Below are 20,139 nucleotides of genomic sequence, written 5' to 3' on the forward strand. Positions count from 1 at the left end.
AAAATTGGTGGTATGTCAAATCGTAAAGAGGAAAGCCTTAGAATACCAAGTGATACAGAGAGACTGGTCAGAAGGGCGGAACAATGGCAAATGAAATTTAACCCTGAAAAACATGAGGTAATGTATTTTGGGATGACTAACCATTTAAGGAAGTTAATGTTAAATTGGTAGGATCCTAGGAAGTACAGTGAAATCTTGGTGCGCATGTATTTAGATCCTTGAAGGCAGCAGAACAGGTAGAGCTGGTGATTAATAAGGCATATGGGATACTTGCCTTTACTGGTCAAGGTACTGAATACCAGAATAGTAAGATTGTAATGGAGCTGCACATAATGTTAGTTAGGCCACAGCTTGAACACTGGGCAATCTGGTCATCCCACTATAGGAAGGATATGATTGCACTTGAAAGAATGAAGAGGAGATTCACCAGGATGTTGCCTGGGCTGGAACAACTGAGCTTGAAGGGAGACTAGATAGGCTGGGAATGTTTTCCTTGGAGCAATAAAGGGTGAGAAGGCACCTGATTGCAGTGTACAAAGTTACAAGGGGCAAAGATAGGATAGATAGGGAAAAACTTTCCCCTTTGTGGAGGCATCAACAAGACAGCACAATTTTAAGATAAGGAATAGTAGATTAAGAGGGGATTTGAGGACATTTCACCCAGATGTTGGTAGGTAACTGGAACTGACTGCCTAAAAAAGGTGGTTAAAAACCTTCTAAGTATTTAAGTAGTATTTAGATGAATAGTCTAAATGATACAGCATACAAGGCTATGGGCCAAGTACTGGAAAGTGGGATTAGAACACAAATATTGACTGGCATGGATATGATGGGCTGAACAGTCTCTTCCCATGCTGTTATGACTCCATGACTAGTATCAAAACCATATCCCTGTAAATGGACATTTTATGACTAAAATGAAGAGATCACCACAGGTTAACTACAAGAAACTTCCACATCTGCTAATTGTATTCACAACCTCTTTGGCAGTTTCTGAACAAAATAAAACCAGAGAACATACTAGAAAACCTTTAGCATTGAACATTCAGGACACCAAAGTTTATGAATAAATTGTGAACATCCATTTTACACATCCTAATAACTTAAAGATGAAATTAAATTGAGGAAGTCTAAATTTAAAACTAAAATTTAACAATTAAAATAAATAAATTTATTTACAAAAAATCTGAGTTAAAGGTGAAAGCTGACTATTTTAAGTGCAAGGAATGTAAAAACACAAGACATGTTTAGAAGATGACCTTGAGGTACAATAAAGTTATGTATATTTGAAAGATAAAAGAGACTTACATTTATATAGTACTGTTCATGACCACAGGATATTTCGAAGTGTTTTACAGTCAATTAAATATTTGAGGTATGATCACTTGTTGCAATGCAAGAAATGTGACAATCATGTTTGCATACAGCAAGCTCCCACAAATAGAGATGCGATAATAACCAAATATCATATAGTCCATGAAATTGATTGAGGGATAAATATTGGCCAGACCAAGGGCCCCCCCCGATCTCTTTACAAATACAGCCATGGGATCTTTCATTCCCACTGAGAGGCAAACAAACCCTTGATTCAATGTCTTATTTGACAGACAGCACCTCTGACAATGTAGAATCCTAAATCTTGCACCACAGAAGTTAGTGAACTATCCGCTGTGCCACAATGAAATTCAACCCCCTACCTACTACCTAACCAGAAAGCCACACAATTGTCTTTTAAATTTATCACCTTCCGGAGCCTTCCTCACAATTTATTTCCGTAGAATTTTTTAAATGTGGAAATCAATACAAAAGATCCAACCGTGTTAAAGTCTGAACAATAAAAAAAGTGACCCAAACCTTTTCACAAATCTTAGGATCAGAAATCCACAGTACAAGAGATTTCAAAATAACAAGGGTATGATAGGTAGGCAAGTCTGCAAAATCAGCTTTGTTGAAGTCAGGTTTAATAACAATTCGTAAATAAAGATGGTCAGAATATTTTAATTTACAACTGTAAAGTCTTCCTGAACCATAAACTGATTCAATTTTTCATTATACACTTTACAATAAAATCTCATCTCAAAGGCACGATAAGAGAGTCATTATTGAGAACTGCTCTTCATATTTCAAAATTTGAGAACAGACTAATCTGTTAAAAGGTCCCATGAGGAAATGAGCCTGAATTAATGGCTACTCTGAAATAATGGACCCAACCTTCCAGAAAGCATCTAGGCCATTGAAAGATATTTCATTCCAAAAGATCTGAGAATCAATCAATCTTTCACGAATGAAGTTAAACAAACTGAAACCGTTCCTGCATGAAAGGGAGCAGAGGGAATTAAGAAAGATAAATTCCTTTCTTGGAAAATGCAGAAGAGAATGGTCTTGCACTATTTGTCAATTTAGAATGTAATCACGAGTAAGGTAATAGTTAAAATAGGTATTCATTGATTCATTGAAAATCAGTTAATTTAACCTTTTCCATGTCAGACTAGACTTAAGAGTTTTGCTGCAATATGAATTTGCTGCATCAGCCTACTGTATCAGGATCTGAAAAGGGATATGTGGCTGAAATCCTGCAGTGGTTGACAATTTTCTATCTTTTAAGGGCTACTATGTATTCGGAATAAGACTATTAACTTGCCAATAAAATATATAAACCAAAATCTTAAATAATCCAAGAAAAAAATCTTTCAGAGCATTTTAAGACCCTCTTAACTACCTCAACTTGAGGACTCACTTTAAAATGTTACTGAAAAATGTCTTTACTGAGAATGTGTCACTGGTGGCAATAGTAATGTTTGATATATAATAGCAGGAAGACCATTAGTGTTAGGCTTCTTCCCAGTATTCTGTTGGTCATGAGTCATTAAACCAAATAGGAAATATTGTTTATCACTAATGACTGCTGTTTTGAGGAAAATTTGAATAATTTCCCCCACTTAATTAGCAGATTCCTGTTAAAAAGTGATGCCTACAATTTTTAATAGCTTGAGAAAGTATGGAAAACCTGAAATGCATAATTTGACATACTTGCTTAAAGTGGTACTATGGACTCATGTCCACTTTCTGAATCAGACTCGATATATTCTTTGCACATCGTGATCATCATGTTTAAATACCTGAAACCATCCTGGTTGTCCTCTAAACCATTTCCTAGTGCATGGTGTTGAAAGGCTTGATTGTTCTTCTGACCCCAAGATGAACAAATGATACTCACCAGGTTGAAACATAGGGAATCTGTGTAATGGGTTAAAATTAGACAGTTGACCTGCACACATTAGAATATCTTTGTTGCCAACACAGCCCAGGATAAGCAAAACTATTTCCAACTTATAAACCAATTGAGGAAAACAGAGTTGCTGGATGCATGACAATACTGTGGGGAGAACGATGTGTAACACTGCACAGGCAACAATGTAATAAAATAACACCTTGTACACAACACAGGAAACAAACTTCACTGATTGCTGTCCAACACAGAGTTCCCAAAACTATATGTAGTATTCTAAATGCAGCTCATCAATGTGCAATAAAAGGTTAGAGTTATTTATTTGAACTTAAATGCATTTGAAATGCACTACATATTATATTTCTCACATAATTAACAGCATCATGCTGCCTGGGCACACACTGGATGATCAGTAAGCTAAGTTAAGTCCTTTTGTTTCCACTTTTACTCGTGTGTATCCCTCATTCCTGTACACATTTTAAATTTCCTGTTTTACGACGCATAACCTTAAAGAGCAAGCAAATGCTGCACATGCAGGAAACCTCAAATTTTAGGAAAGGAAATTCTGATGATACTCAGCAGATCATTCAGCATTGTGCAAAGAGAATCAGTAAATGGCTCAAGCATTCATCTGAAGGAGGACTTGACAGTCTGGAGAAATGAGGTTTGGCCAGGAAGTCCATATGCTCAAATTTGAGACCTTTTGTTTTCCAACCTAGTCCACTGCCCAGAAGCAAGTTTGACAGCTAGGCGTGACTCTCCGCAAACAATCTGAACGAGATCGTAAGCCAGCTGCCAGCAGGCTTATGCAGCAGAGTTAGAGCAAGGCCAAGTCCAGATGTTGCAGTAGATACTCTCAGATTCCAGTGAGCTCGAGCCCTTATGGACTGGTGAGAGGTTGGGGCCAAAAGTTTATTTTTGGGGTGGAGTTGGAGAGATATAGGACCATAACAACAGGATTAGGCCTGTTCAAGTCATCAGGCATGTTCTGCCATTCAATTAGATCATGCTGATGGACTATCTCATGCAGATTGCCATTCCACACTTCCTTTTTTCCAAAATGAAAAGGATGGAACTTGTATTGCAGAGAGGAGCTTCGGCGCACATGGCCCTCAAACACCACAAGGCATATGGCCTTCTGAGTTCTTTCATAGTTCTGCACTGAGGAAGGCAGACCACAATCCTTTTCCACAGCAGTCAACTGCAATATTTTGAAATTCAAAGGTTCTGATAACTGCTTTAAACGGTACATAGGTAAGGCAAATAGTCTCAAGTCATACAGCATGGAAACAGACCCTTTAGTCGAAGCAGTCCATGCCAAACATGGTGTTGGAAAAGTACAGCAGGTCAGACATCATCCGAGGAACAGGAGAATCGATGTTCAGGCATAAGCCCTTCATCAGGAATGAGGCTTGTGGGCTGGCAGCTGAGAGGTAAATGGAAGGGGGGTGTTGGGCTGGGGGGGGAAGATAGCTGAGAATGCAATAAGTAGATGAAGGTGGGAGAGAAGGTAATAAGTCAGAGAGGAGGGTGGAGCGGATAGATGGGAAAGATGATGGACAGGTCAAGAGGTCAGTGCTGAATTGGAGGCTTGGGACTGGGTTAGGTTGGGGGGAGGGGAAATGAGGAAAATGAAAATGAAATCCATATTAATCCCATGTAGTTACAGGGTCCCAAGGTTAAAGATGAAGCATTCTTCCTCCAAATTCAGATGGTTAGGGATTGGCGATGGAGGAGGCCCAGCATCTGCACATCCTTGGTGGAGTGGGAGGAGTTAAAATGTTCAGCCATGGGGCGAGGGGTTGGTTGGTGTGGGTGTTCCAGAGATGTTCTCTGGAACGATCCACAAATTGGCATCCTGTCTCCCCTATGTAGAGGAGACCACATCGGGTGCAACGGACATTGTAGGTGACGTTTGTGGAAGTACAGGTGAATTTCTGTTGGATGTGGAAGAACCCTTTGGGGCCTTGGATGGAAGTAAGGGTACACATATTGCACTTGTTGCAGTGGCAGAGTACGGTGTGGGCTGTAGATCTGACAAGGGAGTCGCAGAGAGAATGGTCTCTTTGAAATGTTGATTGTATCGGGAGGGAAATATGTCCCTAGTGGGGAAAAGAGGAGAGAAAAATCTATTTGCAGGTGGCAGAAGTGGCGGGAGGTTTAAGCGATGAATACAGATGCGAATGTGGTAGAAGATGAGGACCAATGGGTTTCTGTCAGTATTGCGTTGGGAGGGGTGGGGTTTAAGAGCGAAGGTGCGCAAAATGGAGGAGATGCGTTGGAGGGTATCATTGACCGTGTGGGAGGGGAAATTGCAGTCTTTGAAGGTGGAACTGATCATCCTGGGAACAGATGTGGCAGAGGTGGAGAAATTGGGAATAAGGGATGGAGTTTTTACAGGAGGCAGAGTGGAAGGAGGTATAATTCAGGTAGCTGTGGGAGTTGGTGGGTTTGTAGAAGAGGTCTGTAGTTAGTCAGTTGCCAGAGGTTGAGATGGAGGTCCAGGAAGGGGAGGGAGGTGTCCAGGATGGTCCAGTTGAATTTGACAACATGTCAAATGATGAAGACCTTCATCAGGAATGTGGAGAGGGAAGATCTTGCAAACCAGTGGAAACACATGGAAAAAAATTGCAAACTTCCGACCAGTACAAGAATCATAATGACTATCTCACAAGACATGAATAAAAACCACTGAACTGCTTCAGTTTTCCTTTGCTCATCTGCTTGTGTGTGCACTCACACACAGACGCATGGGGGAGTTGATAAGAGAAAATGTTTTAATTTGTAGTGTTATTTAGTTTATAATACTTAAGTTTATAATTATTTACCTGTAGCTCAAGTCTAATTACTTGTAATAAATAGTAATCCTTGTTCAGTACAGAAATCCAGTCCATGCTTTCTATCAACCTGGGTCTGAAAATCAATTAAATTGGAGAATTATGTACTTATTTTAAAATCTTTAACTTTTGTGATGACTCTCGGAATAATGGGGCTTGATTTTCAGCGTGCTATCCCAGTGAGTTGTGACGGCATTCACCACACTAAAGGAATTATATCACTTTCTAGAAGATCCTGTTAGCGCTGTGGATCCTTTTATCGAGAGATCTTTCATTCAGTGGGTGATGGCAGGTTTTCTGCCTACTAATATTACAAAACTCCAATCATACATTTCACCATTTCTGACCAACTTGATGAAAGATATTAGAAAGTAGGAGCCCATAAATAGTAAGTACTTTTGTCAATTTCACACGAGTAGAGATTTCCAAAGCCATCCTTTTTATCAGAATTTACAATGGCTTGATGAACATTGTAACAACTGCCACCTTTATAAATCTGTTTGATATGGTAAAAGACCAATATGCATTATCACTCTGCATTACTGACCAATTTCATTCATAAATATATTCTTTTACCAATCAACTGAACACAAACTATCAAGATGTATTTCACCCTTTCCAAATTTGATAACTGTTTAGCCAACTGACCACCCAAACAATCAAAAGTTGAAATCCCCATCCCTAACAATCCACATCACATATAAGCATAACTTTATTTCTAAGTCTTCGGTGAATTTCAAAAAGACAAATTAGTTCAGGAAAATTCAAGAACCAGACAACATATGGAAGGCTTCAGACGTTGCTTATACATGCAGGAAAATAACCTGGAAATGGGGTGTCATTTTTCTGGATATGCTAACAACATTACCACCTTCACAAAAGGACTGCTATACGTCAGAAAACTCAAGACACCACAATGGCAATTACAAATGGCATTAAATACCAGCCTTCCTCAACATTCACACATTAGTACAGTTCACTATGTAGAAAACTATGGATAATTGACATTGTTGTCCAGTTGTGTGTATTGTCTCTCATTGCTGGAAGTTGGAAGTTCCCAAAATGGAGACACACATCGGGACAGAAGGTTTATTCCATACAAAGTTGAAATCTGCCTTTTATTTCTAGCATTTACCAGTTAACCCTTAGAATCTAAAAATCTAAATTTCTACTAACACCAGGAAACTAAAATCATACAATGCTATATGTAAAAATAACTGCTCTTGACTTCAGAATCACAGGGAAAATTAACTGTTTACTCTGTGCTTAGTGACCTCAATAAAACTAAATAAATTCAAATGGGAATCAATTATTATCCTCACTAATAACTAAGTGGCAATGGAATAGCTTGCATGCTGTAACACATGTAAAATAACCCTCTCCCATATGGAATTCATTTATATCACACCTGTTAAAGAAGGTTCAGGTAACACAATTCTTGAGCTTCGGTGAATGTTTTCCTTTCTCCATCAGTTTCTAAATCACTTGGTGTCCTTGCAACTACATAGCATAATAGAATCAGAAACAGAGCTTTGAAAGGGAATTTCCATCCTATACACTACAGTGCTTTATTTTGCTATCACTTTGCATCACTGCACCATTTCAAAAAAGTAAAATTACATTCCACTCATGAAAATTTTCTTGGCAAAATAAAATGCAGTCTGATTTCTTTATAGGTGGCTAAAAGGTTTCTTTATTCACAACATTAAAATTAGGAACATACTTCAAAGCAAAAGATCATCAGTTACACATTGACATTTAAGAGGAAGGTAACTTCTGCTATCTTCACAAGCTTAGGATTACATTTTACATAATGCATCATAAAGTCATCTGCACTCTGCAAAAATACACCAGCATAAAATTCCCAAGCTCTCTGAAGATAGCTATCTTGATGAAGAAACCAGGCAGCAACTTAAAAGGTATTCTGCCATGTTTTAAAAACACACTGCAGGGCAATTAAGTTATAGTCAGCAAGACAACAGTTGTGTTAATAAATGAAACAATGATCACTGAAAGAACTCTGCTTCAGCGTTACGTGCACACAGCCTATTAGAATCTCCGTTCCGAAAATACAACTTTATGCTTATATCACCACAGCGTAACATTCCTGTTTCACTAAACCTATTCCTCTCGTTCTTCAGGAAATTAGAGTGTGAACTCAAGCATGAATCAGCATGATCACTTTAATCAGGAAAACATAAGACACCTGATCACCCAGAAAATATTCTGACTGAGTTATTACAAATCATCTTGGTAGAGATTTCACATATAATTGTATTTTAAGTGTTGCCTTCTACTCTACCCACCACAGCTAAGACTCACAATATGACATCAAAGTCACAGAGGAGCCCCCAATGATCACTGCAAAAACGCCCACAATCCAACTTGTCTTGTCCAACAAGGGTCATTTGTTGTGGAACTATCTGACCTTCACTGGCTTTCCTGTAAAACACACGATCAAAGCGGAGTCTGCAAGTGTAAGGAGCTTTCAGGTTATTATTAGCTTTAGTGTCCCAGGTATATCGACAATGTTCAGGTTTGTTTAAGAACTCCCAGACATCCAAGACACCTTCTGGCAAACCTCCAACCTTTGTTACCTGCAAATAAAACACATGTTGAGAAAAGATGATAGATCCTAAACTATGTAAGAGAGTGCTTCAATGGAAGTCACACGTTGACATGCACAAGCCTCCTCCTTCAACATTTTAGACTGACACTGGATGGAAGCCAAGCGTTTTCCAGCATCTAGTGAGGTAGCGATTGACAAGTTACTTTTGGTAATTCCTGCACAAAGATACTTAGTATTTCAAAATAGTCCCAAGCTAATAATTGTTGGTTTTATTTATTTGTGAGTTAACATCAGAATGAAGTTTTTAGAAAGTGTGCTTTGGATAGTTGCTAAGGGTTAATGAAAGCAGAGATTGTAAATGCTCTCGGTTACAAAAATTCTAGACTTTTATGAAGAAACCTGAAGATCAGTCCCTTTACTCCAGTATAAAATTGAACCATATTAGTACAAATGTTCAAAAGAAAATTGCATAATAGAAATCACAAATTGTTTAGATGTAATTGATTATAAGAGTAAAACAAAACAGAATTACCATTAATTATCACACCATAGGTAATGTTTGAATTCCTGCGACACTTCTCCCCACTGAGGCATGTTCATGCTAATAGCTACTCCCTTACAAAACAGCACTAGATGACAGACTATGGATGAAGATAAAGCAAGAGAATGAGGCACCATACTTTGCCAGTGCAACAAAAGTCTGTTAAAACATCAAATATTTTCAGTGAACATCTGCCTTTTAGAGTTGCAATCAGAGTTTTCATGGTGGTCTCAATTATCAGTTACTGTGCATATTGTGAATGCTGGACTAATATCACTAACTACTGTCAAAATGGAACAAGATTTTAATCAAAAGGGTGAATGTGCACACAGTAAATACTCAGCAGATATATCACTGTCTAATGCCATAACAAGAGAAACTGTAGGGCTTTCAAGTTAACCCTTCACTTTCCTCATTCCTGAAGAAGGGCTCATGCCCGAAACGTCGATTATCCTGCTCCTTGGATGCTGCCTGACCTGCTGCGCCCTTCCAACAACACATTTTCAGCTCTTCACATAGTCAAGTACTTCGAAAGGTGGAACCTTGGCAAGTCACTGCAGTACATCTGGTAAACACAAACTGTTGGTATTGTGCACCATTGATATAAAAACTCAAAGTTTAAGGTGATAAATGACATGTAAATCAAATAGGTTCCTTTGGATTGGGTGGTTTCTAATTTAACGTGCTGCCGAAGCTCAACCATTCACATGAGTGTATCATGTACTTTAAATAAGTCTTGTCAATACCGGGCAAGGTTTGAAGAGTCAGATGGTGAGTACTTGTTGAGAGCGCGAGTCCATGCTCGATCAAATGCAGCCCTAATGACAAGGACAGTCACTTCACATCTAGAATTCAGCTCTTCTATTAATGTTTGGAACATAACTGTACTGGGGTCTGGAGCAAGGTAGCCTTGGCAGAATCTAAACTAAAGTCTCCGTGAACGAGTTATCTTTTTTTTAAGAGCCATCTTCCAATATTTTGCTCATCGAGTATAGGTTAATGATGTAGTAAATGACTGGATTGAACTGAGGTTCTACTTCTTGTGGACAAACACACCTGACTTTGTCAATTAAATGCTAGTATTAGAACTGTTCTGGAAAAGTCTTGCCAGGAGCATGGTTAGTTACAAAGCAAAAGTCTTCGGCACCAAAGCTGGGAAATCGCAAGGGCCCATTTTTTTCACATCTTGTGGAATGAATCAAAAATTGACTGAAAACTGGCATCAGGAGGTGGCTAAGTTCTGTATCTCTGGCAGAAAATAACTGCAAATGCTTAACCTAATCTTCTTCATTCACATGATGGATTCCCAAATCATTGAGAGAAAAGTTTCTGAAGACACTTCCTCTCCTTTTTCATTGTTTATTATCCACTACCATTATCTATTAAAAGAGGCAGAACTGCACAGCCATCTGATCTGAATGGTCTTGGAATTGTTTAGCTTGGGCTATTAAAATGCCACTTCGACACAAGTCACCAGACATTAGTGAGGACTTTGCAAAGTTGACAGAGGTAGGTGAGCCTTTGCTCCTTTTAGGTCATTAAGAGCTGTGCCTGTCAAGTTTTCTTAGTTATACCAACTTCATTGCAATTTTAATAAAATTGCTTTGTGATTAACAAGTCAGTTAAGATGTAGCCGCATTGCTGGGAATGATAGCAGCTTATTCCATCCTGATTCCACAATAAAAACTAGGTTTATGACAATCCAGTGTGTTCAATTACTGACCCGTGCAAGTTTTAATTCCAAGTTTAATCAATCACATTTAAAACCCTTAATTGCAGTGATGGGATTTAACTCATGCTTCTGGATCGTTAGTCTAGGTCTGTGAATAAATAGACCGATAACACGTAGTTAAGTCTGTTTACTTAGGACAAAAGATTATAAAAAGGTGGCAGATGTGATGCCAAAGTCAACAGAAGGATAGAGACTGAAAAAAAAATTCAAGATGACGAAGAATGCATAAAAAAAAACAAGAAAATTCAAGCTTGGTACAAGGAAATAAAATGCATAAGCTACTACTTTCTATCTACTTCCTGCATGCCTCAGAAACATGGACAATTTTTTTTAAATCTGTTGAATAAAATAGATTATTTGAAATGTGGATCCTTGGGCACCTGCAAAAAAATAAACCTGTGGCTACAGTCAGGCTAACCAAGATTGGATTTGGACATCATACATGGTTGCAAATGAGCTACAGTGAATATCTCGGGATGATGCAAGGCAGACAATGTGACGTAGTATAACAGGCAGTGTCTCTGAGGGAGCAGTTATGAGCAACAGTAAGATAATCACTAAGCTGCTGTACTGATATTTATGTTGTTCATCATCATGCAGCTATGATACCATGAGAGAAAGTGATAATCGGTTATTTGCTAATATTATGAGTTGCAAACCTACAGAGTTGCAAGTGTTTTGTCTGGAAACAATTTCAACATTTAAATTAAATATTCCATTTTGTTTTTAAATTGAGAAGATAGTTTTCAGCACTGAGGGGGTTAAGAACAAAGAGCCCAAATACAAGACCAAATGTTAGATATTTTGACCAGAGGGCAGAATTGTAAGTTGTAGGATTTCATTTCCAGGATTGGTGACTGAGACTAAAACTAACAAGATGAGATTAGAAAAGTGATGAAGGAAAAGAAGTTGAAGGGAGATTGGAAGAAGCTGAGCAAAAAATGTTAAGATACATTTAGCTGCAATGAAAAATATTTGCTGACAGGCCAGACCAATTTCACCTGTTTTCATTTTACAACTCCTTTATGACAGTCCTTCACCTCTCATGCAAATTAAATATACACAAGAAGGATGGCAGGGCAGAGGCAGGAGGGTTTTGTTCATGATTACTTGAAAATGCCTTTTTTTTCCCCCACTAAATAACATATTTCTATTCAGCTCAGAGTTAACTTATTGTCAAAGCAATAAACTTTCTTTTGAATCCAAGTATGGAATATCTTATTAATAACAAAGTGAAGAGGTGTGATCTTTTTCCAAGTGGAAAAAAATAAAGTTTCTTTCTGGATCTTAAACTCAAATAGAAATAGAGAAGGTTCCTCGAAAGTGGCTACAAAAATAGTTTTCGCACAAGAGGTGCAAAGGTAAAGAAAGAGAGATGAATGAAAGCAAGTTTCAGAAAAAGAGTTAACTAAGGAACAGCCTCTTGGGACAAGAGCAGAATCTCTTGAACATAAGTGCATTACTAAAAGAAAGCTTTACGCTCAGGCGAATGGGGATTAGAAGGTCAAGTGTTAGCATGGCTACCATACATCACTACGGTTTACCCCTCCCTTTATTGCATTTCTACTCCAGTAAGAATGACGTGGGATCTCGATAAATGACAAAGATAGAAAAACAAACAAAATAAATTAAATCAACATCTGAAAGCATAAAGGGAGGGGGGGGAATGGGGCTTACAGCAAAGATTTAGATAAGCAAAGATGGGAAGAGGCTCAAGTGAAGCATAAACACCTGTATAGACTGGCTGAGCCAAGGGCATATTTCTGTGCTATGTATCCTATGTAATCCAATAAAAGCCAGGTATAAAAAAAGTTAACATACTTTAAGTAACAAACTCACCTCTTGATCTCTCAAATTGGTGTCACCACCAAATATTACTGTGGCACTTTCTGGGGCTTCTTTGATTTTCCTTAGTACAATCTCGAGCTGTTTGACTCGTTCCTTTGAATGCGCTTTAGTGCTCTCCAGGTGGGAAGTCATTAAACAGAGTTCATTTCCTGCAATGTTTACCTGCAATAAGGAGAGACAGAGAAGATATTTGTTTGACATCATTTTTCATTAAACTAGGAGAAGGTGAGGACCTACAGATGCTGGAAATCAGAGCCAAAAAATGTGGCACTGGAAAAGCACAGCAGGTCAGGCAGCATCCGCTTTGGACTTGCCACAGGGAATGGTTTTTCATTATTTCTATGAAACTGCCAAGTGCAATGTTAGAACATCACAATCTACAATTTTACCTCAAGAAGGTATTCAAAAATTATATCCCAGTATATTGTGTAAAGGATTCTGACTCCCTTGTAATTTATTCAAGTTTTCTTGAGAAGTGGGAGTTCAGGAGGAATGTTTGAACCCTCGAGAGCTACAACAGTTGGGAATCATCCATTAATATTCAGCTGTACAGTTTGCTTGGAGAGGGAGTAGAGTTAGATATTAAACTTGCCTGGTATTGGAGTTATGATGCTAGCAAAATCTAACGAAAAACTGAACTTTATCCTTTTTCCTCAAATCTGAATAGCTGTATCATGATACAGTGGACACAAAAGGAAAGGGACACGAACAATAAAATAACTATTTAGCTTTAGGAATTCCCTTTTGTTTTGAAAATGCATTCCAAATTTCTTTATTAATTGTACTCCATGAAAAGTGGACAATAGGCAAGAGCACCCATGCAAATTTGTTCATCCTATTGCAAAGATAGGGCAACTTTAAGCCTTACAGAATTATTTAAGAAAAAGAGCATTTTGTTTTATTAGTTCACTGTATGTGGGTGTCACTAGGCCAGCATTTGTTGCCCTTTTCTAACTGCCCTCAACAAAAAAGGTGTTGATGTGCTGCCTTCTTGAACCACTAAAGCCAATATGGTGTGGGTACACACAAAGTGCCATGAGTGAGATTCAAGATTCTGACCCAAAGACAGTGAAGAATGGTGACGTTGCTCTAAGTCAGGATGCTTTGTGGCTTGTAGGTAAACTTGCAGGTGATAGTATACCGATACATCTGCTGGCTCTGTGTTTCTAGGTGGCTATGGGTTTAGAATGCGCTGTCAAAGGAACTATTGCTAGTAGCAAAGGTGGTAGCAAGGCAAAATTTATGGTAGGATTTACAGCAGAGTCTCCGTGAACTTTAGCATAGAGGACTCCTGCTTGGAACAGCAGCTACCTCCTAATAATGGAACTTTTTTTCTTAGCTAAAATGCCATTAATAGAGGATACAAATGGTGTTCATAGATTCAGTCCATGAACAGATATAACAGACATGGGAATGACTCAATTGGCATCATCCTAATCTGGACTTGTGACCAATGACAGCCTTTCTTATAAACACCATGCTGTACCAATTCCCATTGACTGATTTAATTTCCCACAGCCATACCGCAGGAACTACTTTTGTTGCCATACAGCTTTAAACACAAATCAGACACAAAGGATTTTATGGTTTTTGCGAAGATCTGTAGCTCGGGTTGTAGATGGTAATGGTGAACTGTAAATAACTAGAATTTTTTTTTAAAAATTGCCTCAGTTCTTCAAAAAGAAATCGCATATGCTTCCAACACCAAAGATAAATACACGTCACAACATGGAAGGTGTTAAAGAGGCAGGTGAGCTCAAAGTCAAGAACTGCAGAGCCACAAAGGACAGTAAATAGATGTAAATCAAAGCCAGAAGGAAATGCTTTCTGGAAAGCTACAAAAAGAATGACTTCAATTTTACTATAATTAACTGAAAGATGGGATAGAATCGTAAAGAACAGAAACTGCACCAGCTGTTAAACAGCAATCCAGTTAGCTTCTCATCTCCAATCTTACCCAACACACCTACAATTTACCCAATTTCCTTTTGAATATTTTTATCTACCACCTTTTCAGGCAATGCATTCTAAGCACGTATCAGCAGATTGGAGCCTTTCTCCTTGATAGATTTCAGCTGGCTGACAGCAGTATACATACAAAATCTCACCCTTCATCATATTGGTTGAACTCACCAAAAGGTAGCACATAACTGGAAAAGAGAGAGGATCAAGAAAAGATTCATGTGGTATAACAGATATTACTGTACAGGTAGGAAAGTGATTAGAGGCTCAAGTTAATGAGATTGCTTTCTATTTCAATTCTAGCTGAATTAAAACACGTTTGCTGATATAACTTCTTATTCTACTTACTCTAATTTTGCTCAAAACACATCCTTTTATAAAGGCAGAGCAACATTCAGCAACACACACTATGCTTACCTACCAATAAGCTTGATCTTTAGAACTTTTACAACAGCAGAACTTAAATAGATGCTTAAAAAAGTTTGCACTTTTAAAAGGTTTTGCCACCACCCCCCCAAAAACATTACTCGGGTGAAGTTCACATAAATTGTTTACCAATCGTTAAATTCCTCTTCAGATGAGGAATTTTGCATCTTCCTACCTGAACAGCAAGAAGATTTCTCTTCATGGAGGTAGTTGGGAAAGGTGTTATTTCTTGTTTCAATAACTTTACGCGAGATTTTCTCAGCATAATGGCTGTGAAGTAGTCGTCTTCATCTCCTAAACACAAAAAAATTAATTCCTAAATTTCTTTATTAAATAAAACCTTTCCTTCCTCTTTCCCATTTAGTGAAAAGTTAATTTTATTCAAGCAATCTTCTTAAGTTTGAAGTTTACAATGACGTACTTATATTGCAAAATTAACAGTAAATATCCCAGTTTTACAGCAGTGTGAAACAAAAGTTGACAATAAACCACACAAAGATATTAATGAGGTGAAGTAGATTGTAAGGAGTGACTGAAAAGACAGCAAGAGGCAGATCAACACAACATTTTAGGGAGGCAATTCTTTAGCTTGAGACCTAGATAGCTGAAGGAATGGCCAAGAATGAGACAATAGAAGCAGAACACAAACAGGACTTCAGACTTATTTTGTTCTTAGAAAAGAAAATACTAGAAACATTCATCAGGTTAGGAAGCACCCATGGAGAGAGAAACAGATAAGGTTTCATGTTGATGAACTATGATCAGAACTCATGGTGGAGTAGGAAAACATCAGGTAGAACCTAAAAAAGGTCACCTGCCTGAAACAAGAATTTGTTTCTCGCTCCACAGATACTACATGTCCTGATGAACATTTCCAATTATTTTTATGCATTTGTTCATGGGCTGTGGGGCATTGCTGGCTGGGCCAGCACTTCTTGCCCATCCCATGCCTAAAGGGGGTCGTCTTCTTGAACTACTGCAGTGTATGAGATGTAGGGACATTCAAGTGCTTTAAGAAAGGGACCTCCAGGACGCTGACTGACAGTGAAGGGACAAAGATATGATTTCAAGTCAGGGTGTCTTTTAAAGGATATTGCAGGTGGTGACATTCCTATGTACACACTATCCTGGTCCTTCTAGATGGTAGAGATCACAGGTTTTGGAAGGTGCTATCAAAAGAAGGTTTAAATGATTTGCTGTCATGAATGTAAATCTTGCAGATAGTGCAGACTGTTACTTGTGTGCTGCTAATTGAAGGAGGAGTAAATGTTTTAGCTGGTGAATGAGGTGCCAATCAAATTAACTGCTTTGACCTGGATGGTATTGAACTTTTGAAATTATGCTGTCCTTATACTCCACAACCACTTGATGAATAAGCAGTGCTCCAAAAGCTAGCGCTTCTAAATAAACATGTTGGACTATAACCTGGTGTTGTGTGATTTTTAACTTTGTCCACCCCAGTCCAACACCGACACCTCCAAATCTTGAACTTTTGAGTGTTGTTGGAGCCTACACCATCCAGACATTTGGAGATCATTCCATCACATTTCCAACATGAGCTCTGTAGATGATGGACAGATTTTGGGAGTCAGGAAGCGAGTTACTTACCACAGTATTCTCTATCTCAAGCCCAATCCTGTTGCCACAGTATTTTTGTGGCTAGTTCAGTTCAGCATCTGATCAATAACAACCACTGGACTTAGAGTTTGGGGGGAATTCAGTAGTGGCGTTGCGAAGGGAAGACGGTTAGATTTTCTCTTGTTCACACAGTGATTGCCTAGCACTTGTGTGCTGCAAAGGAGACATGCGCTTTTCAGTTCAAGCCTGAATGTTGTGGCTATACACAGGCACAAATTGCTTCAGTATCTGAGGCACTATCAACAGTGGTTGAATGTTTGCAAACATCAGTGAATATCCCCATATCTCTGACCAAAAGACAGGAAGAAGGTCATTGATAAAGCAGCTGAAGATGTTTGGGCCAAGGATACTAAGAGATATTAGGACACCAAGGAGCTTTTGGTTTTGAGATGACTGACCTCCAACAATAATCTTCCTTTGTATTAGGTATGACTTCAAACAGTGGACATTTCCTCTCCCCCAGTTCCCACTGGATGCAGTTTTGCTCAGGCTTCTTGAGACCACACTTGGTCAAATGCTACCTTGATGTCAAAGGCACTCACCTTCACTCTTGAATTCAGTTGTTTGCCCAAATTTATGGTCAAGACTGTAAAGACCTCAGGCATTGAGTGGGTCTGGTAGAACCTAAATGAGGTTATTGCTGTCTTACTGCTGCTTAACAGCCATTTATGTCATCACTTCAGATTGCCAGCATCTGCACTTTTATTGTTGCCACTCTGCTCTAGTCCAGAATGAATCTCAGTGGATGGTTCTGGAGAACCACATACTTTACCAAGCACACTTTTATGCAATAAAAAGCTACTTAGAATATTCAAATCTACAACACATTTCTCAGTGCCAAATTCAGAGGTCTGAAGAAATATCAAAAGACAGGTTGAAAGTCAAATAAACTTCATTACCACATTTGGCCCTAGTCATTTGTAGATTATATTTAATGTGACTGACAAATAACAACATAATTAAGAAATTAACAAAATTCAGTTTTTCCAATGAACCTCAGCATTTGCACCACTCGATATTGTTTGATCAACATGTGAACTAATGGCACTCAAATCCAAATGGAAGTATGCAAATCAAAAGCCGAGTAGGTCATTCGGCCCCTCAAGCCTCCTCCATCTTCCTTCCTACCTATCCACTTCTGCCTCGCCACCAACCTATCACAATTACATGCATTCACATATCACCTTTCAACTAACTTCCCCCCCACAGCTCCACACCCACCCCCTATTTATTTCACTTCTCTCTACCCCCTCTCCACATTCCTGATGAAGGGCTTATGCCCAAAATATCAGCTCTCCTGTTCCGCAGCTGGTGCCTGACCTGCTATGCTTTTCCAGTGCCACCCTTTTCGACTCTGCTCTACATTCATGCTTACTCCTGATAAGGTTTCACCCTGTTACTTATCAAGAATCTAAGTATCTCTGCCTTAAAAATGTTCAAAAACTGTTTCCAATACCTTTTGAAAAAGAGTTCCAAAACTTTTCAACATGAGAAAAAAATTCTCATCTCTCTCAAATAGCCTTTTTTTTGTAAACATATTTATTAGCAAGAAAATTTTTTTACTTTACCAAAATACAAAGTTATTGAAAATATAACAAATACTAGTCTATATTAAGAAAAACACAAATTACAATATAACTACTAACTTCTGACTCATCCAATAATACAAATCAAACCCTAACACTGTGCAAAACAACAATAAATAAGAAAGAGATGGATAAAACAAAACAAAAAGGACACACAAGAACACAAAACAGCTACGCTCAGCGCAAAGCTCTGAAACAAAAGAACAGGAGCGCTGTGTGTACATACAGACACACACACACACACACACACACACACACACAATATATATTCGCATTAACTCAGGAGCTACCCCATCCAGGGCCCAGGGCTCAGCAAACCTAACCATCCTGGTTTAAAAAAAGCGCTCTGGAGGTTAAGATAGCCAACCAAAAAAGGGCTGCCATGACTTATGAAAAAAAGGTCTGTTGTGGGGTGTACCGTGTTTGTAAAAAAAAATCCAAGGGAATGTACTCCATAATTAATTTCCACCATCCCAGAAAGTCCGGTAGACTCTCAGACACCCAATTCATCAGAATATTCTTCAGTGCACAAGTAAGAGTATTAAATAGTTTCTTCCCATGCCCATCTAAGGATGATAAATTCAGTAGACCTAGGAGGAGATATCAGGCCTACTTTAACTTCAGTCCTCAATACCCTCCCTATCTCTCCCGCCACAACGCTCCAATAAACATGGAGCCTGTGGCATGTCCAGAAGCAATAGGTAAGAGTACCTTCACTTATTTTACATTTTGGGCACATTGAAGATGCCCCTTTTTCAAAACTTCGCCAGACAGTCCGGTGCCAGATGAACCCTGTGCAGAACTTTTAACTGTGTAGCTATTGTCCTATTACAGATTGAGGTATTTCTCACTTTCTCCCATATGTCCTCCCATGTTTCAGAAGAGATCTCCATTCCTAACTAGTTCTTTCTTTACAGTTTGTGCAGTGATCCAATTTAGCTCAGTCACCGAAGGCTGCGCCAAACGTGCAGCCTTGGCGGCTTTCAACTGCGTCTCAAGTCGTCACTGCTGCTCCCCCTTCTGTAGTTTCCAGCTAGCCAAATAAGAAATAGCTAATCTCCAAGCAAAGGCCTTAGCGAACTCCCATAGCAGAGACGGACTAGTAGCCATGCCTGAGTTGATAGTCAAGAATTCCTGAAAGCAGACATTTAAAATGCCATATTCCTCATGTATCAGAGCCTTAAGTATCATAGACCGCTCTTGTCATCTTTCACCTGCTCTAATAATGTGAACAGAAGATTTTTCTGGATAAGTACAACCACTCCCCTACTTTTAGTAGTAAAGGATGAAAAGAATACCCGGTCATAAACACCCCCCTGTTGTAGCTTCAGGTGTTCCCCATCAAGATGGGTTGGACCTGGGCACAGAACTCCTCATGGATCTCCTCAATAGCAGCCCCAACCTTCGAGGTAAGTCTCACCATCGCCACCACCAATTCTTGTGAATATGTTAGGTTCCCCGGGGGTTCGGGAGAAGCTGCTGCTGCTGCGGCCTCTGGTGTGCCCAGTGCTGCAGGAGAGTGTCCTCCCTGCTGCTGTTTGCTCGCTCCTTTTCCTTTTGGCATCCTTCCCATTCCCAAATATTAATAAATATGTGTTCTGTAAGGTTTAAATTAATAGTTCCTCCACAAAGTTGGCCAGGGATGGCAAAACAAACACCAATATGCCTTGGCTGGTAGGCAGAGCTATCCACGGAGGTTCTACAGAACCACCGGTATCTTGCCACGTCCGACCCCTTTTGTTTTTAAAAGGCAGCCTCTATTGGAAGAATC

At 38.9% G+C, this 20,139-nt stretch overlaps 1 protein-coding gene across 2 annotated transcripts in view; it reads right to left on the reverse strand.

Moving 5' to 3' along the window:
- Positions 1-7,769: 7,769 nt before the first annotated feature.
- The window catches only part of tdp2b (tyrosyl-DNA phosphodiesterase 2b), a 42,196-nt gene continuing 29,826 nt past the window's right edge, over positions 7,770-20,139 (reverse strand). Inside the window, exons 5-7 of one of the 2 annotated variants that reach the window (XM_060849987.1) lie at positions 15,320-15,438; positions 12,748-12,918; positions 7,770-8,663 (exon numbers count right to left, since the gene is read on the reverse strand). In XM_060849987.1, coding sequence (XP_060705970.1) covers positions 8,385-8,663; positions 12,748-12,918; positions 15,320-15,438 — 569 coding nt within the window. In that variant the 3' untranslated portion in view covers positions 7,770-8,384. The remainder of the gene's footprint in view (positions 8,664-12,747; positions 12,919-15,319; positions 15,439-20,139) is intronic. The other variant, XM_060849988.1, reaches the window with a different exon arrangement.

The sequence above is a fragment of the Hemiscyllium ocellatum genome, chromosome 34 (genome assembly GCF_020745735.1).
Source record: "Hemiscyllium ocellatum isolate sHemOce1 chromosome 34, sHemOce1.pat.X.cur, whole genome shotgun sequence".
Taxonomy (NCBI): Eukaryota; Metazoa; Chordata; class Chondrichthyes; order Orectolobiformes; family Hemiscylliidae; genus Hemiscyllium; species Hemiscyllium ocellatum.